This window comes from Macrobrachium nipponense, chromosome 3, assembly GCF_015104395.2.
Source record: "Macrobrachium nipponense isolate FS-2020 chromosome 3, ASM1510439v2, whole genome shotgun sequence".
NCBI classification, from domain to species: Eukaryota; Metazoa; Arthropoda; class Malacostraca; order Decapoda; family Palaemonidae; genus Macrobrachium; species Macrobrachium nipponense.
Window position 1 is genome coordinate 46,453,937 of NC_087202.1, and position 23,512 is coordinate 46,477,448.

A 23,512-nucleotide genomic window follows, 5' to 3' on the forward strand; every position below is an offset into this window, starting at 1 on the left:
AGCCGCTCTCCCCATGAGAACCGCTCAACCAGGCCTGCAGCTTGATCACCACCGCGGGTTGGCGATCGCCTGCAGCCCTCCTAGCACATTGGTTCTGCCGGTGGGCGAGGGGGGAGCGTCAGGTCTACCTCTCCTATCCCTTCAATTTCCTACAGGCTACACCGGAAGAGCGAGGCGACCAGGAGTGAGTCCTCGCGATCCCGCACGACGCCCTACGACCGCCTAGCACGGTCCTAGGACCGACCACATCGTACGCGCAAGTGGCAGGAGGAGACCATGAGGGGTCTGTTGCGGTTCCTCCTGTGGAAGGAGGAGGGTCTCGGGAGGCATTCTCGCTGGACGGGCTTGACGGTCCGTCTCCGCAGGATGCAGTCACTCCTGAGATCCAGAGGTCGTTCGCCAAGGTTATTGCGCTGATCCGTCAGCACAACGACCTCGGGGAAGGATCGCCGCTCCCACCTTCCAAGCCTACATCGGGTTTGGAGTCATTCTGGGGACCCAAAAAGGAACCCAGGACGACGGTGGGTCTGCCGTGATCAGCCTTGGCCGACAGTGTGCTTAGCCAGGTGGACGCTCTCGTCTCCGGACAGGAGGGTTCGCTTCGGTCCGGCAGGTCAGCCAAGCTCCTTCCCCTACCTCTTACCACGACAGAGGCGCTTTTACATGCCATCAGAGGACCCTCTGCCGCCCAAACAGGTTAACCTGGAATTAGCTAGGCTAACTCTGGGGGTGTCTGTGCGAACCTCTGGTTCTCGCAGCAAGAGGCATTTGCCTTAGAATCTACTGCTATGGCAGCATTCCAAGCAGTCTCATGGCTAGACCTGTGGTCCCTCACAGTGTCTAAATCCGCGGCCTCCTCGGGAAACATCACTCCTGAAGGGGACCCGGCTTTCGTGAGACTGGGCCAGTCTGGAGGTAGGGCCATCTCCTACCTGGCCCACTAGATGGCTAACCTGTAGGCCAACCTGGTACTGAGGCGTAGGGACGCTCTCCTCACTCGAGTGACCAGGGGCGGCTGGGCGAGAGGCGGGCCTTGGGTCTTCGCAACGGACCGGTGCGGAATTCCTCCTCTCTCCTCCCCAGAGAGATGGTGGACGCTACGGTGGAACAACTGTGCACTGATGATAGTAACCGTTTAGTCCACCAGGCAGTCTCAAAGGTGGCTGGGCAACCTCAAATGACTGCGGCTAAGCCCAAGAATTTAGCTAGCGCTTCCTCTGCGGCTAAGACGATCGCTTCGTCGAAGCCGAGAGGAAAGACTCTGCCTTCGACTTCGACGGAAGGGGTGACCATAACCAGCTCTCCTCCCAGGCCTCCTTCTCTTGAGGAGGAACTGGGAAGAAGAAATCGAAGAGAGGAGGGAAACGCTAGGGACGGCGTTCCCCCTCTCCTGTTGCCGGAAGTTGGTGGGTGCCTGGCGAGCCATTGGGCAACATGGCAGTGCTTTGGAGTGGAGACCTGGGTAATGAATGTCCTTCGGGAGGGATATTTACTACCCTTCGAGTCTCGGCCACCCCTCACCTCCAACCTGGTCCATCATCAGATGTACATTCTTGGTTCGGCCAAGGACGTGGTGCTTCCGCAGGAAGTAGAAGCCATGCTGAGCAAACGTGCTGTGGAGATCGTATGGGATCAGTCACTGGGCTTCTACAGTCGACTTTTCCTGGTGGAGAAGTCCTCGGGGGCCTGGCGCCCGGTGATAGATCTCTCTCCCTTGAACCGATTCATTCGCCAGACTCGGTTCATGATGGAAACAGCACGGTCAGTGCTCTATTCCATCAGGGAGAACGACTTCATGCTTTCTTTGGATCTGAAGGACCTGTATTTCCAGATACCCATCCATCAATCCTCCAGGAAGTACGTACCTCCACTTCATCCTCGATGGGACGGTGTACTAGTTCGGGGCACTTTGTTTTGGTCTCTCAACTGCCCCACAGGTGTTCATGTGAGTGTTCACGCTGGTGTCAGCTTGAGCCCACTCGGTATGGATATGTCTTCTGAGGTATCTCGACGATTGGTTAGTCCTGATGAGCTCCCGCTCACAGTTGCTACAGGACAGAGATCGACTCCTCGAATTCTGCCGCGATCTGAGGATCGTAGTGAATTACGAGAAGTCAGATCTCAAGCCCAAGCAGAGGATTAAGTACCTGGGCATGCTGATCGACACAGTAGCAGGGCGAGTCTTCCCTGCAGATTGGCTGATCAGCAGGTTCAGGGAGGCCGCAGGACAGTTCCTGTCCTTACAGGAACAGCCAGCTCAGCAATGGCAGGTCGTGATCGGTCAACTGTCTCTCTCGAGAAGCTAGTCCCTCATGGGTGTCTTCAACTGCGGTCTCTTCAGTGGAGACTAAAGGAGTGTTGGTCACAGGCAAGAGACCCACCTTTCTTCCCCGTGTCCCTCACGGAGGAGATGAGGCAGGACCTAGCCTGGTGGCTGGACGATGGGAACCTTGTAAGAGGAGTGCCTCTTCGCACTCCCCCCCTGGAGATGTTGCTGTTTTCAGACGCATCGACCGAGAGATGGGGCGCACACCTGGAAGAGCTGCTGGCTGCAGGTGTGTGGAACCATCACGACAGGCACCTTCACATCAGCGTCCTGGAGCTCAAGGCAGCGTTCCTCCCTCTCCAAGAGTTCTGGGACCGTCTGGTGGGACACTCAGTGGTGTTGATGAGCGACAACACCACAGTAGTGGCATACGTCAACAAACAGGGGGGCCTAGTGTCCCTCCCGTTGCATCAGTTGATGTGCAGGTGCACGAGTGGGCGTTGGCACACTCAGTAGAGCTGTCGGCCCGCTACATTCCAGGCAAGAGGAATGTGATAGCCGACAAGCTCAGCCGTTGGGATCAGGTGATAGGAACCGAGTGGTCCCTTCACCCAGACTCTTCAACCTGTGGAAAGGCTCTTCAACCTGTGGGGGCGTCCAGTCGTGGATCTGTTCGCCACCTGGCACAACAGAAAACTCCAGATTTTCTACTTGGTTGTGCCGGACCCATGGGCAGCTGCAGAGGATGCTCTTCAACACCTGTGGGACAATCTCTTCGTGTATGCCTTTCCCCCGTTCTGTCTGATTCGCAAGGTGATTGGCAGGGCGCTGATCACCCCGAATCTTCGGATGATCCTGGTGGCGTCCAAATGGCCTCAGCCGTTTGGTACCCGGACCTGCTGGCTCTGCTCGCCGAAGCGCCGAGAGAGATTCCCCCCCGGGCACAACCTCCTGTGCCAGCCACACGTAGAACGGTACCACCGGTCGGTTCGGTCCCTGTCTTCACAGCTGGCTGTTATCCACCATCTCTTGCGAGCGAGAGGCTTTTCTCGCAGCGCAGTAACAGAGCTGGCTGGGTACCTCAGACAGTCCTCTGCAGCTGTATACCAAGGAAAGTGGTCCGTCTTCTGGTGGTGTCGTGGACGGGGTCTCTTTCCTCTCAGAGCCACTATTCAGCAGGTAGCGGATTTCCTCGTCTTCCTTCGCCGAGAGAAGCTCCTCTCCGTCTCCACAGTTAAAGGATACAGAGCTGCCCTAGCCCTAGTCCTTAAACTGCGAGGAGTGGATATCTCCTCCTCCTTCGAGATCTCCCTCCTTATGAAGAGCTTCGAGAGGTCTTGCCCACCCAGGGAACTCAGGCCCCCGGGGTGGGATGTGACTCTCGTCCTTAGGAGTTTGACTCGAAGACCCTTCAATCCACTCCGAGAGTCGTCAGACAGGGATCTGACTTTCAAGACCCTCTTCCTGCTGGCCCTGGCATCGGCAAAGAGAGTAGGGAACTTCATGGTCTTTCCTTTGATGTCACGCATTCCAGGGGATGGGGATCCATGACACTCGATTTCGTCCCGAACTTCGTAGCGAAGACTCAGAATCCTTCGGTCCCTGACGACCGGTTCGAGTCTTTCACGATCCCCTCCCTGAAGGACTTCACTGATAATGATGCGGATGAGATGCTGCTTTGTCCTGTGAGGGCGCTATGGCGCTATCTGAAGAGAACTTGGCACCTCAGGCCTGAGTGTCGACGCCTCTTCATTAGCACCGGGGTTACCAAGAAAGAAGTTTCCAAGAACACTCTTTCTGGCTGCGTAAGGTGATCAGAACGGCGTACGACATGGATGGTAGTGACGACACCTGTACCCTTCGTCCGAGAGCTCACGAAATCAGAGGTATTGGTCCAACTCTTGCGTTCCGCAAGAGTTGGACCAATACCTTTGACTTCCTTCACTTCCTTCTACCTTCGGGATATTACCCACAGGTCCTTGGACACCTTTTCCTTGGGACCCGTGGTGGCTGCTCAACAAGTTGTGTAGTCTACCCAGCACCCGAGCGGACAGAACAGCATTGCATCCTTGTGTGACTGCATGAATGGACGAGTGAAAGAGTGTGTGACTGGCTTCTCTTCCTCCTTTGTTCTTCCTCCTCTACCTGTGGGCAGAGGGCTGCGGTCGTCACTACACTGAACAGGAAGCAGATGCAGGTAAGCTACACGACTGAGCTCTATCCTATCCTTTTCAGTAGGGATGGGAATTATCCACCACTCACAATGGGGGCGGGCGGGTGGAATCCAACAAGAGACAAACCCGTGACTTCATTTTGGCTCTTGAAGTAGAAACTAGTTCTTGTGTTTTTGCTATTTATAAGAGGTACGCTTGCCTCCCTCTTATAAATTAGGTCCAGAAGTATAACCACTGATCCTGCAGTGCACACCCCGATCAGCTGGGCAGAGGCTAGGATCCCTCCCTTTGCTCTTACGACCAGGGGGAACCAAGGTAGGACGAACACCAGTCTGTTCTTAAGACTCAGATTCCACCCACCAATAAGTGAGTCTTCCTATTGTTAAAGGACAGAGGGTATGTATACGTATCGGAACAAATAACAATTTGTCGAAAATTGTATTATTCCTGACTATACAAACCTGAGGTCCTTTACACATGCCACCCCTCACTCTGCGTTTCCTGGGCCTAAAGCAAAGTGACTCCTCTCCTCGCAGTCGAGCTGACCGCCAACTGCCGGACAAGTACTTAACTACCGAATCCCTTTGTTCGAAGCTTACAACTGGTTCAGCTGCCGCTAAGTACCTTCCTATTGTTAAAGGACCTCAGGTTTGTATAGTTAGGAAAAATACAATTTTCGACAAATTGTTATATTTCATAGGCTTTACCAGTTTTATATCGAGGATATCAATGAAGTATTTTGGATTCTTTTGATGGTCTTTAGGCATACATTTAGCCAGGTTGTTATTTACAGATGTTCATTCATCTTTTAGATTGATTTTGAGACTGATTAGGCAACTTATTTCTGATGATATCTGACCTAAGTATGACTGGTACTATTATTGCAGCAGAGGGTGCAATACATGGATGACAGCTGCTAAGTATGACTTAATACAATATGTATGGGTTGCAGAGGTCAAGTGTGTTCAGTGGATGTGACTTGTACTGAATGTCAACAGGGACTTGAAACATTGGAAAATTTTGATGTCTCACAGTCTCACCTTTCGGAATTGGAAAGAGATAGGAAAAGAAAAGCATCTGCTAGAGAGACAAGTCATTAGCTAGTCAGGATTTTTTGAAAGCTTACTCTGATGTACCTATTATTTCTGTCGTGTCCCTGAATCCCAGGCCTTCAGCTGTACCACCTAATCTTGTACCCAGCTCCCATGCTTCCGACTCCAATGGCATCACCAGTGTAGAAGCAAATTTTGATCATAAGTATTATGGCTCAGGTAAGAGAGTCAGTGTGTGTACTTCTTGATTGTGAAAAGTGTTCATATTGAAGTGTTAGTGGAGGAGCAGGCTGTCCGTCCCACCGATCCTCCTAGGCAAAGGTCCCTGAAACACCCCTCACTTGGGAGAAGTCATACCAGAGGCCCAAGGGAAGTATTTCATGAACGTACTGTGGCTGCTGAATGCCCATTGGCTCACAAGTGCCCAGTGGCTTGCAAGCGCCCAGTAGCTCCTGAGCACCAGCAGCTCTCAAGTGCCCATTGGTGCCTGAGTACCAGTTGGCACCAATTCTTTCCGCTGTTTCTCATCGTTCAACATCTTCAACTCTTGTGGTGCTAACTGTGGTGGATCAGACTGGCTCCCATCCAGCAGTGTCTGGATGACATTTTTGGGCTTTCTTAAACTTGGTTACCAGTGCTATAGAGGTTTCTTTATCACCTGTTACTCCTCCGTCTGCGTATGGAGCACTACCGTGTTTCTTTATTAGAAGTTTTCCGACGTTCTTCACACCAGCAGTACCATCTTCTTCAGCTTTTGCTTTCCAGATGAGCAATTTGTCTACAGATTTGGCTAAACTGTCAAAGATGGTTATCTCTTGCTTCAGTGAGGAAGGCTATGAGCGTAGTTGAATGCTGGTTATTAGGCAAGAGAGAACAAGGAACGGCCGCTTTTTGTCATCCTCCTTTGTGCTGGTTTAAGGAAAGACATTCTTTTTACGTCACTAGAGAAGCCCCCTTTCTGGGTGCATCTGCATCTGCCCAGGGGAACTTTTTCAGACTTATTGAGTCCTCTTTGAGGTCAGCATTTATGATGGCCAAGTTTATGTTTTCTTCCATCGAGCTCGACCACTTGCTCAAGAACATTTTTAAAGTGTTTGAATTAATTAGTTTCTTGGATTTGCAGTAGGTACCCTAGCTAAGAAAATCCAGGATCATCTGTCAGCACCTGCAGATCTCTCTTCTGACCTTTTTGCAATAGCTTCCTGTATTGACAGAGTTGGCCTCCACCTTTGTGATGGGATCCTTAAGAAATGTGAGCTGTGGTGCTCTTTTACCTCAAAAGGGGTGGCTTCAGCCCAGAAGTCGGTGCTTTTGTTCCTCCCCCTAGTATGTGACTTCCTTACTCCACAAGTGCTGGTAAGTGGAATAGCATCCAAGTTGCAGAAGTCAACTGAAGACCTACTTTCACAGTTTTCTAAACTTTCTAGGGTGGTTCCTTCGTTCAGCACCAAGTCATCTTCATCCTTACAGTGTTTGCCCTTTCGAGGAGATCGACAAAGGTCTCAGTTTAGGCTTAGAGTGAACGTCCGCTTTCCCCCCAAGTCGATCAAAAACTCTGCAACTAAGCCTCCTTCCAAGAAGTGAGGATGGTGTTCCCCATGCAACAATAGGTGCCAAGCTCCTGCATTTTTGAGGGGAGTGGAGCAGAAGAGGAGCAGGGCAATGAGATGTAGAGGTGCTCAAGAAAGGTTATGCACTAGAAAATTTTCTTTCCTATTGTTTTCAGACCTCAGGTATGTTAGCTATGAAAAATACAAATTGATTACAAAATTTGTTATTTTATGAAATACAAGATTATAAAATACAAGTATTGTATATTTTTTAAAATATGATTTTATGAAATACAATTGAAGAAAACTCATAATCTTAAAAATACCACTGACCTTTTACGTACGTGAAGATTGGCTGATATCAGCTTCCACTTAGTCATCCATACTATGCTTCAATGTTGAAGGGAAATACTGATGAGAGTGACTGAAACACAACCATGCTGATGCAGCTTACTTTCAGTTATTACACTGACACATGGTGGCACACACATACATATAACAGGCAGATGTTAATTAACTGTATGTCTTTATTTTCACTTGTTCTGTAAGTAGAAGTGGATTATCAGAATCATTGTCCTTGTTGTCAATATGTTTTGAATGAGGAGGAGGAGGAATGCTGGCTTGGAGCCTCGGAGATGGCAGGGTTGGAAGAGGTGGAGAGGTTTGGAAGGAGAGGCCAGGATTCTGGTTTTAATTTTCTGAAATAATTATGATTCCTGTTTTCCTTTTAGGTAATTTTTTCAAATACAGTATTTATTTCTATGGTGCTGTTGCTTCTTCCACTTCCTTCTGTTTTAAGGCTCATACTCTTGATGGATTGATATAAAGATAAAAGTAGTTTATGTGATGAAGTGAAGTAAGCCCTCTTGAGTTATTATTGTAATGTAAACTTTCATATTGGCACAGTTCATCATCCTGCATCTGATATGGCATCTGTTCTGTGAGTTTTATTAGGTTACTTAACATTAATTGAAGAGGGGGGTGTAGAACTTGAATTTCATCAAGGTCCCTTCCTACCTACCTTCTCTGCCATAGTTACAATTTCTTTCACTATTTCATTGATAGGCACTGTCATTGACACATTCCTGGCAGTTTTTCCAGCGTGAGTTTAATAGGTAATATAGCTCTTTCAGTGAACTTTATTGCACAAACAATTTTATTAACACATAAATCTTTGTTATGTTTTGTTTTGTGGAATCAACTTTTATGACCTGGACAATTAGAGTACCAAGTGTAATGGGTCTTAAACATCCTTAGTAAGTACCTCATGATCAAGAGGTTGGCTTAGAGATGTTGGGTGTTAGGGCCAGATTAACAACGAAGAATTTGGTGCTGAATGTATGGGATTCTGAATGATGTGAAGCATTGCCCACATCAATAAGACAAAAGGTCATCTTAGTGGCAAAGTATCTTCTGACACCCCGAGTAAGCATAGAGGAAACCACTTTATAAAAAATATTCTTGTAGTCCATGCCTTCATGTTATTCATATAAAAGGCACCAGTATGGCATGAACACGTTTCTTGCCTGAAAACTTGGTTCTCTTCTCTCCTCTTTGCTAATAAATTTCTCTTGTTGCATTATTTCATAAAGAACAATCATATGCATTGGATACCTGTTGTGGTGTAAATATTTTTCAGTATGACTTAGTTTCCTCTATACGTATTTCTAACAGTATGACTGGTAAAAATGTTCTGTTACAACATAATTCCAATAATAAAAGGAGCCCATAAAAATGTCAAACTATAGAAAGAAATTACTATATTTAGGCATTTTTATGGGTTCCTTTTATTAGATTTGAACAGTATGTGTAGAATATGTTTTCCCGTGTGACTTCCCATTTGTATCTTCATTTTCTTAACTAGGGATTACCATGTTGTCTAATGTTTCTAAGCGTGCAAGTGTATGACTTTTTTGCCAAGATTTTACTTGCTATAATTTATTTGTATGTATTTTAATGGAAGAATTGACTAATGTGTATTACATGTATTTAATGCATTTACAGCCTTCTAAGCTCTTAGTTTTCTGTACATTTTTAGCTTATGCAGATGGCCACCAAATTCCAAAAAAATAATTCAACTGCTTACTCATGAAAACAATGAATAGTCAAAAGGGCATGGAGGGGTGTTAATGTATCTTGCAGGACACTTAATGTTCTGATTAATTTTCCTTTTTTTTCCATTTATTTTAGGTTGAACACCCCACCAAAGGAGATGAAACTCGGCATTGGGGACCTCCCTTTGTTGGAACAGAAAGCTGTTACTTTCTGAGTGTGAATCGTAATAAAAAGAGCATTGCAGTAGATCTTAAAAAACGAGAAGGTATGTGTATACTACAAGATTTGGCAAAATGTAGTGATGTTTTAGTAGAAAATTTTGTCCCTGGTTCCTTAGATCGGTTGGGTCTAGGTTATGATGCTTTGCAAGAAATAGCCCCACATTTGATCTACTGCACTATATCAGGGTATGGCTCATCTGGTCCTTATAGAAAGAGACCTGGCTATGATGTTATTGCTGCATCTTTTGGAGGCCTTCTGGGTGTGACAGGGCCTGAAGATGGAGAGCCTTGTAAAGTTGGTGTAGCCATGACAGATCTTTCTACTGGGTTGTATGCTCATGGTGCAATCATGGCAGCATTACTAGAAAGGCAGAGGACTGGCTGTGGCCAGAAAATTGATTGTGACTTACTGTCCACACAGTTGTCATGTATGGTTAATTTAGCTTCTAATTATTTGAATGGAGGTATTGAGGCAAAACGATGGGGCACTGCACATGAAAGTATAGTGCCCTATCAAGCCTTTCCAACAAAAGATGGATATTTAACAGTTGGTGGTGGTAGCAATGATCAGTTTTCTGCTTTGTGTAAGAGATTAAATCTTAACCACTTGTTGCAAGATAACCGATATGCCACAAATGCTCTTAGGGTGAAAAATCGAAAGTCGCTCGTTGAAACATTAAAAGAGACATTCGTACAAAAGTCAACTAAAGAATGGTTAGATATATTGGAAGGATGTTCCTTGCCATATGGGCCTGTGAATTCATTATCTGATACATTTTCTGACCCTCATGTTGTTCATGAACAGGTGGTTCAAACAGTAAGTCATCCTTCAGCTGGAAGTGTAAAACAAGTGGCCCCTGCAGTTAAATTCAGTGAGTCACAAAATAAAATAAGGAGTCCTCCACCTATACTTGGTCAACACACACGGGAGGTATTATCCAGAATATTAAAGTACCCAAGTAAAAAAGTTGAAAAGTTAGTTGAAGAGGGTGTGGTATATAGCAATGAGAGTACAGAAACTTGTGTAAAATCCCTTCCCAATGTATAGCATTTTGCAGTCTTTGTGTTTTAATCATAAAAGTTTGTAGTTGTTGGTCTTGTTAAAGTTTAGGTTTAGTGGAAAGTATATTTGGAGATGTGGAGAGGTTTGTTCATTGATTTTGTATTCAATTCACTCTTTCTCTCATCAAGAAAAATTACACTTTTATAATAAGATAAGACTTTTTGATATACTACTTATCAATTAATTACATAGCTGTTAGTTTCTACTTTACGAGGCAGCTCAAAATTTAAAAATTGTGGTAGTGCTTGTTTGTTTTGGGTGTAGAGAGTTTGCCCTGTCCAATACCAGCTAAAGCAATCAATTTGTTTATGCTCTATGTCCATGACCAGGGAGGAGGGAGGACTCTGATCATGTAATTATTTGCTAAGTATATATAAAATTGTATATTATTATAAAAATGTCATTTTTATATAAGTAACTTACCAAATAATTACATAGCTGAATCCCACATCGATAGGAGGTGGGATACATGGACATACGTAGCACTACTCAAAATACTCAGAAATGGAAATGAATTTAACATAGCAAGTTAGCTAGCATTGTGAAACTATTATTGTAACCTTTCCTGTTGAGGGAGCCACAGTACAGGCAGTCCCCGGGTTACGACAGGGGTTCCGTTCTTGAGACGCATCATAAGCCGAAAATCGTTGTAAGCTGGAACATCGTCAAAAATCCTAAGAAAACCTTACTTTTAATGCTTTGGGTGTATTGAAAACTATGTAAACTGCATTCTTTTGGAATTTTTCATAAAAAAACCTTCAAATATTGATTATTTTGCATTTGTGGTGTCATATTTCATCTGCCAGATGAGCGTTGTAGGCGTCGTAACCCTGGAACATGCGTCATAACCCTGGATCATGCGTCGTAACCCTAGAAATAATGTCTGATGAATATAATTGAAAAGCGTCATAACCTCGGAACGTCGTAAGCCGAGACCGTCGTAACCCGGGGACTGCCTGTACTGCCTCTGGTTGAAGCTCCTCTCAACTGGCGTGGAGGTAGAGCCAAGGGTCGCTTCTACTTTACTGGGTTTTTCGCAACATAGGCGTAAACCTCAGGTTTCCAAAGATTACAGTCCAAAAATATTTATACATATGTACATATGCGCATATATATACGTGTGCCCTTGCCCTGGGTGCAGTACAACAACATATAACCAGATAAATAACTCTACACCACATAAAAAAATTTCCAACTCAGCCATTAAAAGACAATGGCTGTAGGGCACTCACGACATATAGTGCTCCCAGGCTTCCCAAAAAACTGCAATCCCCAGTCAAATAGAGGAGATAGCAAAAAAGAAAGCATTACTCCTATCCTTCATTACCCAATACCATGCCAGCTGCTAAGAATGGGCCTAGTGTACTACATTTCTCCTACACTGTTTCTATATCGCAAAGGTAATGCATAGTGAAACTGACTTTCATTTCAAATATGTGGGTTGCAAGATCATGGAGAGAGAAATATTCTGCTTGAAGGCCAACGAAGTGGCAACTGCCCTTATTTCATGAGCCTTGACTTTACACATGGGGAGGGTATCCTCTTGAACTCTCACATGTGTGTCAGAAATTACGGTCCTTAAAAGAAGGTTTGGACATTCTTGGATAGCCGCCATGTAGGGTTCTTAACTGAGCACCAGAGATTCTGTGAGGAACTTCTAATCCCTTTAATCCTTTCATATTATATCTTCAGTGCTTGTGCTGGGCAAAGCACCCTCTCCTGATCTGCTGGACCCAGGATATCAACTAGGGTCTTGATAACAAATGAATGAGGCCAGGATTTGAAAGGTCAGCCTTTGCTAAGAACCCTAAGACCAGGAAACATACTGCATTCCCTTGCCAAAAACCCATTTCTTATGAAGGGCCTGCAACTTGCTAATGCTCTGTGTGACTAAAGCGATTAATGATGAAGTCTTCCTCATCAAATTCCATAGTGAGGAGGAGTCTGAAGGTTCAAATGGAGGGCCTGAAAGGCATCTAAGGACCACGTCCAAGTTAAAGGCAATTGCTGCAGATTTCTGCTGTTGCAACATATCCAACAACTCCATCAAATCCCTGATATCCTGATTAGTTGACAGGTTTAATCCCCTGTGTTTAAAAACAGAACTTAACATAGCCCTCTATCCTTTAATGGTGACTGTAGTCAGTCCTTTTTTAGACCTCAGAAAAAGTAAAAATTGTGACTTGTGTTACAGTAATCATAGAAGATGAGATGTTATGCTCTCGGCACAATTCTCAAAAGACTGACCACTTTGCCTGGTAGACTGCAGTAGAAGATCGGTGCCTACAATTCACAATTTCTTCTGCAGCTTTTCTTGAAAATCCTTTCGCTCTGACAAGCTCCCTGACAGTCTAAAGCCTCTCAGAGCAAGATTGGATAAACCTTGGTGATATCTGTGAAAATTAGGTAGTCTGAGATTTCTCTTTTGAGGTAACATTCTTGGAAAGTCTACCAAGAAGCCAAGAAGATCAGGGAACCATTCTTTCTGTGGCCAAAAGGGAACTACTAAAGTCATTATTGTGTTGCTGTGGGATGTGATCTTCTCCAAATCTTCCCTCACCATGCTGAATAGTGTGAAGGCACAAACATCTAAGTTGGACCAGTCCTTTGCATCTGTCGTCCATGTTTGTGGGTCCGGAGGCGGGGAGTAGAACAGCAGAAGACGATGGTTTCTTGACGTTGCAAATAGGTCTCTCAATGGCTTTCCCCGCTGTTTCCACAGGTCGGTGCACAGCTATGGATTCAGGGTCCATGCTGGTCCGGGTGTCTTGTGCCCACATCAGAAGTCCTGAGCTGCTTCGTACAACAAAACAAGGAGTGCATACCTCCTTGGTTCCTGATGTATGCCAGTGCGGCATGCTGTCCGAATGGACTGCAACTATCCTGTTGTAAGTTGTGGCTGGGAAGCTCTGAAGAACCAGATTTATCACCTTTAATTCCTTCACATTTATGTGCAGATTCCTTTTGACTGGGGACCACATCCCAGAAACTTCCAAGTTGTTGACTAGAGCTCCCCAACCCAGATCTGACAATTCTGAATAAAATGTTAGGTTGGGGTTCAGAGGATGTGACTTATCTACTGAGGGTCTGTCTTCTACCAACCACCACTGAAGGTCCTCCTTGATTTTGGGAGTGATGGGGAAGATAAGTGAGTCCAGGAGGTTCTTCCTGCACCAGCTGGCCCTTAGGAAGAACTGTAGCACTCTGTTGTGTAACCTTCCCAGCAGCACAAACTTCTCGATTGAAGACAGTGTTCCCAGTAGGCTATTCACGCTTCAGCTGAGCAAGACAGGCGAGACTTGAATTTTCTAACTTTCTGGGGGCAAATATTTCTGAATCCTTTGGTGTGACAGAAAAACCCGAAAATTTAGAGAATTGATCCTCATCCCCAAATAGAGGATTGATTGAGTAGGAACTAGTTGAGATTTCTTGAAATTGATCAACAGCCCTAAGTCCTGGGTGAGATGAAGCATCATCTGAAGGTCCCCCATGCATTGGGAGTGAAGGAGCCAGTTGTCAAAATAAAAGACTTATGTTGGTTCTCATTAAGTGGAGCCATTTTGCCAGAGGTGCGAGAACACTGATAAATACTTGAGAGGCTGTGGAGAGGCTGAAGCACAGAGCCCAAAATTGGAACACCCTGTCCTGGAAGATAAACCTTAAATACTTCCTTGATTCTGGGTGTACTGGAACATGGAAATATGCATCTTGCATATCAATCATCACCATTCAGTTTCCCTGATGGGTGGCTGACAGGAAAGACTGCACTTTATTGTCTGACTGAAGAAGTCTAGGGTGCTGACGTCCAGGACAGGTCTCCATCCTGCCGATGACTTAGGGACGACAAAAAGGTAGTTGTAAAACCCCTCTGTTTTGAGATCTTCAACCACGTCCACAGCTTGTTTCTCGAGTAGATCTGAGGTTTCTCGAGACGGGGCTGAAAACCTCTCTGAGCCTATAGAGTGCTTCCAAGTTGATGAAAGAGGTCGCTAATGGAGGTTTCTCCTTGGAAGGCATCACATAGCCCTCTTTCAAAACTTCTAGAACCCAAGGTCTTCCATTTGCTCCAAAAAAGAAGCAGTCTTGCTCCCAAATGGCCATGGAGGACAGGGTCCTCACTTGTGTGTGATGGGTTTGATGGTAGTCTTCTTGCTAGATTGTACCAACCTGAGGTTAGTCTGTGGTCGAGGTTGGAAGCTACCTCTGCCCCCTTGAAAGGGATGTTGTGTCAGAGAGGGGGAGGTCATCCTTATAGAGATGTTGAAACTAATGGCGTTCTTGCTTGCAATCTGGTCCTCTTAGTTGACTGTGCCAGTAAGTCTTGAGTTGACTCTTCTGAAGTTTGGCTGTCATTTTCTCCAGAGTCGCTTGAGGGAAAAGACTCGTCTTGTCCAAAGGGGTGAAAAAGAGGGACGACCTCTAAGAGGAGCTACTCCTGTAGAGGTGAATGAACACCATAAATCCTTCCTTTTAAGGTAGCCTATTGTAAAAATGGTTGCAAGCTCCTGGGTGCCGTCTCGTATCACCTTGTCCGTGCATGCCACTCCCAACCAATACGCTGTGAAATTCTTCTGCAAAGTGGTTCAATCTTCAGTCTTTTTGGCCAAAGCCCCTACTGTCCAATCGAGGACACCTTGAATACCCTGAAGACGTCTTTGAGCAGGTGGTCCAATTCCAAGGAACTGAACAATTTTCTAGCCAAGAAAAATGCTCAGTTATGTGTCGCATCAGTGGGACTGGAGAAGTCCCCTTGAGAGGAGGCAGAAACTCCCAAGGAAGGAGCTCCTCCAGAGGAATAGAACAGTTACGTCTGTCTTATCAAATGAGAAGGAAGAGTAAAAATAACTGCCTTGCCTAAGTCTCTCTTCTCTGCCAGTCAGTAGTTGATGCGGGTCAAGGCTTTCCTTGGAGGAAAAGGAAAGCACCATTCAAGGAAGCCTGGATGTCACTGCAGGTTGATGCCTCAAGAAAGCAGAACCGGAGAAGACAGGGCTGCTAGAGATAAGAAAGATGGATACCAGAATAAGAAGAAATTTAATAGCGCAGAATAATTCGTAGTAAGTTGTTCCCCTTCAAAGGGTTCTTAATCTGAAGAAATCGAAGACACATGGAGGTTTGGGGGCTCCTATGACACTGAGGCTTCTGAAGAAGTGTCAGTATATTATCCAATTGCTGTTGAATTGGCACCAAAGACAGATCCTCGGAAACAGGAGGAAAGCCTGTTATGCTAGAAACAGGAAGCTCTACCTTTTGCACCGAATTCTTGATGACTGGTGGGCATGCCTCAGCAGCAGAATATATGAATAAAGAATACTACTTGGACACTGGGCGCTCACACACTGAACAATTGGACACTGCAAACTTCACAGGCACTGATCGCTTCGTGGACACTAGGTGTTCAGAGACTGGGCACTCATAACTTGGGCAGTCATACACTGAACTTTCAAACTTTGGGCACTTAGATACTGCAAATTCATGCATTGAATGCTCAGACACTGTCCGTTCATACACTAGGTGCTTGTACACTGGGAACTCATGCTCTGGGCGCCCAGACATTGGGCGTTCGAACACTGGTTGGTCGCTTGTATTCTGGGAGCTCTGACATTGGGCACCCATACAGTGAACTTTCATACATCTCCAATCTGGGAAATGGTATCTACAAGGAGATCAAATTTACAATATACATGGACTTCTAAGCTGGCAATAACATTGGGGTCAGAAAAATGAAAGCCAGGGATCAAAGTAACTAGAAAGTAAGTATATCTTGGTTGAACCAGACCATTGAGCTAATTAACAGCTTTCCTAGGGGTGGCCTGAAGGATTAGATTTTTTACATGGCTAGGAACCAATTTGGTTACCTAGCAACAGGACCTACAGCTTATTGCAGGATCCAAACCAAATTATGTTGAGATCTGAATAGCTAATCACCTGAAATAAATTCCTCTGATTCCATGTTTGCAGAGCAGGGAAACAAACTTTGGACTACCGATTCGGTAGGTGAGCATGTTAACCACTTTTCTAACAACGAACAGTAAACAGGAAAAGTCAGTCAACTGGAGAGATGGGGAAAGGCAGTCACAGATGTTGAAGGAATAGGTAAATCAAGAACTATTTTGGGAGAATTACTGTGGCTAATTGAAGCTTTAGGTTCGGCCCTAGCAGCTGCCTTCCTCAATTTGTTATGATGAAGTTTATCTAAATTACCATTTAAAGTTTTCCATGTCTCCTTATCCCAGTCTTTACAATCCTCACAATTACTAATGTCTGGTGAGCAAACGTGCCCTTTACAAGAACAAATGGAATGTACAGTGGCCGCAAAGGAAATGTTGACAAACACTGGAAAAGGTAATAGAATATGGGATTTCTAGGGTTTACTACAGTAGACCAAAAAAGTGCAAAAACTTGTATATATTTGTTCACAGTTTCATCCTTGTGCATGAAATGGAGTTCATCACAACCACCTGCACCATTAAATGCTCCCCACACCATGACACTGGAGGGATGTTTAACAGTTTTCACCATGAATTTTGGGTGGTACCACGACACAGTCTTAAGAGTGACAAACAACTTTGGACGTAGCTCTGACAAGTCTGAAGGTTGATTCATCAGAAAACATGACCCATCTCCACTGCTCACTTGTCCAGGCACAATATTTCTTGCAAAAAGCTTTGCATTTCTTCTTCATATTGTCATTCAACATGGGTTTCTTAGCAGCACGGTGGCAAGGAAGGCCAAGGTACTTCTGAAGGCAGTATTGGATTGTACGAACAGCAACATTTTTCAGCAGAGTGGGCATCTTTTTCCTTAAGGCAGCAGCTATAATTGATGGATCATTCATAACTTCATGTTTCGAGTGCTTGTCTGTATATGGGAAGTCTTCCTGATCCCCCCAGGCCAGGTTTCCTCTTCAGTACCTCTCCTGGCTGTAGTTCCACAGAAGAATTCTTCAGGACGTAAATGGCCTGTCTTGAAGTCCCAATATCTCGCGCCACATGAAATACTGACGCTCCCTGCTCAAGGAGTGTCAAGGCACGAGTTTTTTCTTCATCAGTATGCTTCTTTCGCCCCATATTAGTAGTTGGCATCACTGCTACAGCACTCTAAAAATGGACAAAAAGTAGGGACAGAAGGGGCGATGAAGCGGTCTGACATACAACCTTCTCTCATCCATAACCGAGTCGGCACTGAGTCTGTCTGGGCTTTAGGTCGCTTTTGAGGGTGTTTCGAACTGTCAGACATATCAGCAAACCCCACCACCCAGTAGCCTGACCAGGGCAACCAAAATGTTTACATGCATTTTTTACTGTTAACATTTCCATTGCACTTTTGTTATCAACATTTTCTTTGTGCCCACTGTATTCATTCAGCCAGCATGAGTCTGGTCTCATATCCTTTTCTGCAATATCTAATACTAGACAAGCTAGTGTCTTAACATAATGAGTCAAAATTACAGTAAGAAAAGTCCCAAATACTATTAGCTAAGCTAAATAAGATTATCGTACTACCAAAAATGACAGAGTACTTCACCAAATGAAGAGAAAATCAAAACATAGTGAAAAACAAATCCAGAGAGCTGCTCAATAACCTGCGTAGTCATTGACCGGCAGAAACAAATTAAGGGATTTAGCTATGGTGTACCTGTTTTTCCTTAGTAGTGGGTAGGGCAAACTGTCTACACCCAAAACAAAAGAGCAATACTGTGATTTTAAAATTTTTAGATGCTGTGTAAAGTAGAAACTAATAGCTATGTACTTATTTGGTAAGTTACTTTTATAAAACTGTCGTGCAAGGTTAGGACTCTTCAAGAAGCTTGGGTATGTAACTTCCTCTTTTACAGGTAAGATTTTTTAATTAGATTTGATGAAAAAGTTTCATTACGATGTATATACTCTACTATTTACTTTTGCATACAGTTTCTGTTTTAATTGATATTTTACATGTAGGTTTGTCACTATTTTCTGGAATATGTAGATTGCTGGAAGTTACCATTGTAATTTAAAAGGAGTCTCTGGTTAGACATTTACGTAAATTTGTGTTAGAAGTTTGAAATATGGAAAGAGTCTATTGTAAATGGGGGTAATTATAAAGAATTTGTAAAATCTTTGGTTTGATATCATTGTACTATTTTACATGATCTTATGGGTTTGTTGACAAGATGTATCAAAGTGCCTTTATGCTGCAGTAAGTATATGTTGTAAAAGCCCATAATGCATAGCTGTGCAGGAAAGATTGTTAGTCTGCCAGTGTGTACTTTCAATCTTTGATTTTATTATTATTATTTGATGATGATGATGATTATTATTATTTTATAAGAACTTTGACAAAAGGTGAAACAATGGGTCCAAATTCTGTAGATTCGGCAGATAACTGTAACTGTGCTCGTAAATTTTGAGATAACCTATGGAGATTTTATGTATGGCATACATACTCAATTAATGAAGTCTTTTCAGATGTTGTGTCAGTTAGTAACCTCTTCAGCATTACCTAATTTGGAGTGTTGTTAGGGAGAAGTAGATTGGCAGTTGCTAGGGTACATGCATTTTTTCAATAATGGTCTCAGAACACTTGTCAGTCATGAGGGTTGCCTTAAAGAAAGTAGACTTGAGGATGGAGTTTCAAATAATTTGTTCATACTTGGCTATTCTGTATTATTGTGATTTTTGTGCTACAGATGTTACTTATGTTGATCGAATAGGTATAAGGAATGTGTTTGTAACTACCGAGATAATATTTTGTTTACAAGCGCTGAACAATGAAGTAGCAGTCATGAATGAATAGAATTAAGAAGCTGTTGCCAAGCTTTTTCTTGTAACGTTTGTGTTATAAAATAGATGTATACGTATACTGTACAGTGGTTATTGAATATATATGCACACACACAAGAGAATGTTTGTAGGAAACCAAAGAGATCTGTTAGATCAAAGTATGGAATTGAAAATATAAAGTGAATATTGTATATTAAGTAGTTTTATCTAATGAAAAAACATTACCCTATTTGAAGTTTATTCATGTGTTATGTAACTGTGACATACTGTTTTAATACCGCAAAGCATCTACGTACAATTATTAAAGTAATGATAACTTTTTTGTGATGAATACAATCAAAATCTTGTTCGCCTGAGAAATGGTAAGATGTTGGCTTAAAAAGGATAATTAGAGTATGATTAAGAGATTATAAAGATTGGGAAACATTATGGATTCATGTGAGGAAGAGGGACAGTGGATGCCATCTTCATAGTAAGTTAGCTACAGAAAAAGAGGCTAGAGGGAAACCAGGAACTCTGTTGTGCATTTATAGACCTGGAGAAAGCATATGATAGAATCCCAAGAGAAGTGATGTTATGGTATTTGAGGAAGAGGAAAGTCTCAGAAAAGTTGCTGAGGCTGGGTGAGATAATATATCAAAGAACGAGTACAAAAGTAATAACAGCAGTTGGGGAGACAGGAAACTTTGAAGTTAGTGTTGGATTACACCAGCGGTCAGCATTAAGCCCATTTTTGTTTGTGCTGGTCATGGATGTGTTCAGTGAAGAGATCAGGAATGAATAGCTGTGGGAGTTGTTGAATGCCGATGGTCTGGTGATTACTGCCAAAAATGAAGAAGACCTACAGAGAAGGGTTGGAGAGTGGCAGGAGTCTGTAGAGAGGGGTGGCTTAAAGATGAATGTGAATGAGAGGTTTTGGTGAGCAGTAGAGGAGATAGAGGCAGGATAGTAATGTGAGAAAGAAGAGGCACGATTATAAAACAGGTGGAAAAGTTTAAATACTTAGGATCTACTTTAAGCCAAGAAGGAGGATGTGAGGCTGAAGTTGACAGTAGGATAAAAGCAGCACGGGGAAGTGGATAGAGGTAGCTGGAGTAGTATATGATAATAAAATGCCAGTCAAGCTAAAAGTCAAGATCTATAGCACAGTGATAAGACTAATGTTAATGTATGGATCGGAAACATGGGCTTTAAGAAGAAAAGAGGAAGTGAAGCTTAACCTTTAAACGCCGAATGGACGTATTAAACGTCGAGTCAAAATGTCTCCCGTATGCCGAATGGACGTACCATACGTCGACTCAAAAATTTTTTTTTTAAAATTCGCGGAAAAATACTTATAGGCCTACCAGCCGAAAACTTTTGAATCACGCGCCTTGGGGGATGCTGGGAGTTCACAGATCGAGGTGTTGTTTTGTTTACAATCGTTAAGCAGGCGCGCAAGGGCAAATTTCTTTCTTACCGCTCTAAAAAGTATCTGTGACACATCTCGGAAATTATTTCGTCACTTTGACATAATTTTTGTACCATTTTAAATTAGCCGTTACATGGAGTATTATATATGATAATGTGCGCATTTTTATGTAGAATGCAACAAAAAATACTCATGATTGTAGCTTTTATCAGTTTTGAGATATTTTTATATAGATAACGATAAGTGCCAAAATTTCAACCTTCGGTCAACTTTGACTCTACTGAAATGGTAAAAAATTGCAATTGTAAGCTAAAACTCTTATATTTTAGTAATATTCAGTCATTTACCTTAATTTTGCAACTAATTGAAAGTCTCTAGCACAATATTTCGATCATACATGCGATTGTAGTAATGTTTGCACCATTTTAATATTAGCCTTTACATAAATTTTTATATATGGAAGTGTGCGCAATTTCATGCACAATACAACTAAAAACAACCCATGGTTGTAGCTTTTATCAATTTTGAAATATTTTCATATAAAAAAATGATAAGTGACAAATTTTCAACCTTCGGTCAACTTTGACTCTACCGAAATGGTTGAAAAACGTAATTGTAAGCTAAAACGCTTATATTCTAGTAATATTCAAGCATTTACCTTCATTTTGCAACAAATTGGAAGTCTAGTACAATATTTAGATTTATGGTGAATTTATGAAAAAACTTTTTCCTTACGTCCGCGGGGTAACTCTTCCGAAAAAAATCATATATGCGATTGTGGTAATTTCTGGGCTCAGCTCGTGTCGCTGCGCGAAATATCCTTTAATCTATTATTTCTAGGGTAAATGTACTAACACATACCAGAGAATAAATAAATAAAGAAAAAGGTCAGTACAACTGACTCGCTCACCCTCCAAGAGGGTGTCGGTATGAACACTATGGCGAGTGAGACCACTACCACGAGCCGCTTGCCAATAGAAATCTCCCACTACAAAATCCCCACAAGAGGGGAGCCGACCCACAGAGTGGGCAGCAACTACTACTACTCCATCCCATGCTGCCGACTGCTGCGCCTCTGGTGGCCATCCTTTTCAGTTAGCGCACACTGTATACACGTGCCCTTTTTTGCTCTGTGTTTTTGTGCCCTTATTTTTGGATTTACTTATCATGGAGCGTGCAGCCATCGCAGCAGCTAAGTTAAGTACTCAATGTTTATTGCTATTTGGTTTTTTCCGTCCTTGAGCCAGTATTTGCCGTTTTTTAGGTATAAATATGAACTCTAGGTCGGAAGCATGGCAGCATGGTTCTGCCTCGTGTGGGTTCGTTCTTGGTCTTCCATACCCAGAACCTTCCCTTACTTTAGTACGCTCTATTTTTAGTCATCCTATTTGTTTTAGGGTACAGTCTACGCGGTTTATGTCATGCATGCATGTCTTTTTACCTTACGTAGGCTCCTTCTATCCAGACCCTAGCCACGGCTCTTAGTATCGGCCCCGGCTAGCTTTGAGTGGTAGACTTTCTTTCGGGTTAGTCGTACACTCCTGGATTGTTTCTCCTACTATTTTGTTTTCTTTCTTTCATGTTTTATTTAATTTATGATGTTTTTGTTAGTGTAGGCGTCTGGCTTCATCTAGCCTAGGTTATGGCCCATAGGGCCCATGCGCTACCGCTCTTCAGTTCGGTTGCTTCCTTATAGCTTCTCTCTGATAAGCCGGTTGTGTATTCTAGGCCTTTTCGTTTCATTGTTTTGTTGTTACCGCCCCGTGGTCACTACGTGATCACGGAGCAGCCAGACGCCTGTCCAGTCATCTTCCCTCCTCCCGCTCTTCCATAGGGCCGGGGGGGAGGGTTGGTCTGCCCACGCTCGCTCCGCATACCCGAGCCTGCCTCCCTCTCCCCCCAGGCGGAGGGAGTAGAGGGACGGGACAGACCCAGACTGGACTCGACCTCTCCAGCTTCTCGGTCCGGCCGGATGGCTAGGGGGGGGGGACTGGCCTTTCCCCCCTCCGTCGCTTCTCCTCTTTTCCGTCGCTCCGTTGCTAGCGCGAGTCTGTGTGCCCTCTCGCCCTTTCCCACCTTACTGGGGCTCCTTTTCTACCGGAGCTCCGGCATCCAAGTGGAAAGGTGCTAGTCCACCCCGCAGGGTGGACTGAGGCATACAGTTGGTCTCTACTAACCCCTCCGTCGCGCTGAAGTCGCGACACGCTCCGCCACGCACTGGACTTAGTCCGGTACGTTCGATTTTTATAGGTTTAAGATTCAGTTATGTTAAACTAGTAAGTTTATCTTAAGCTACCTTAAACCATCCCCCCTCCCTTGTCTGCCTCACCGGATCTCTCCGGGGTTATAGCCTATTCAGGCGTTAAGGGAGGGGTTATGCCCAAATTTTTTCCGAGCTCCGGCATGCAGCGGAGTTCTTCTGTCCTTTTAGCCTGTAAGTGATAGCCTTTAAGATGCTCATGTGTCTTTTCACTTACAGACCACCAACTGTGAGCATCCGGGATGCGCCGCCACGCTTCAAGACCCCTGTGGACATGAAGTTTGCCGGTCCCATGCTCCATGCGCGACTCCGCACGGGGACCTCCAGGTCTGGTATCACGAGACATGCACCATCTGTTATGATCTGGTGAGCCAGCTCTTAGACGGGGTAAGTATTTCCAACTCCGTTAGCCAGTCCCTACTTCGTTATAGTTCTTAAGTTTAAAAAATTCAAATCTTTCTTAAACTTAAGATAAAAATACAGGGGATTTCGCATCCCCTATAATTTTAAGTTAAGCTTTTAATTTAGTTTTAGTTTTAAGTTTAATCTTAAAAACTAATAAATACCCTCTCTTCCAGGCTCCGGCTGTGAAGGACACCGCACTGGCAACCCTGCGGGCCTGGGTCGGCGGTTTTGGGAAGAACGCCGCCAAGGGTATGCCCTACATTCTCGAGAAGAGGTTGGCGGTCCTGATC

The 23,512-nt window shown here is 44.1% G+C and overlaps 1 protein-coding gene across 2 annotated transcripts in view; it reads left to right on the forward strand.

The window, feature by feature from the left end:
- The window catches only part of LOC135221736 (succinate--hydroxymethylglutarate CoA-transferase-like), a 108,362-nt gene extending 87,215 nt beyond the window's left edge, over nt 1-21,147 (forward strand). For both annotated transcript variants that reach the window (XM_064259536.1, XM_064259537.1), the window contains one exon: nt 9,233-21,147. In XM_064259536.1, the coding sequence (XP_064115606.1) occupies nt 9,233-10,366 (1,134 nt within the window). In that variant the 3' untranslated portion in view covers nt 10,367-21,147. The remainder of the gene's footprint in view (nt 1-9,232) is intronic.
- The last annotated feature ends 2,365 nt before the right edge of the window (nt 21,148-23,512 follow it).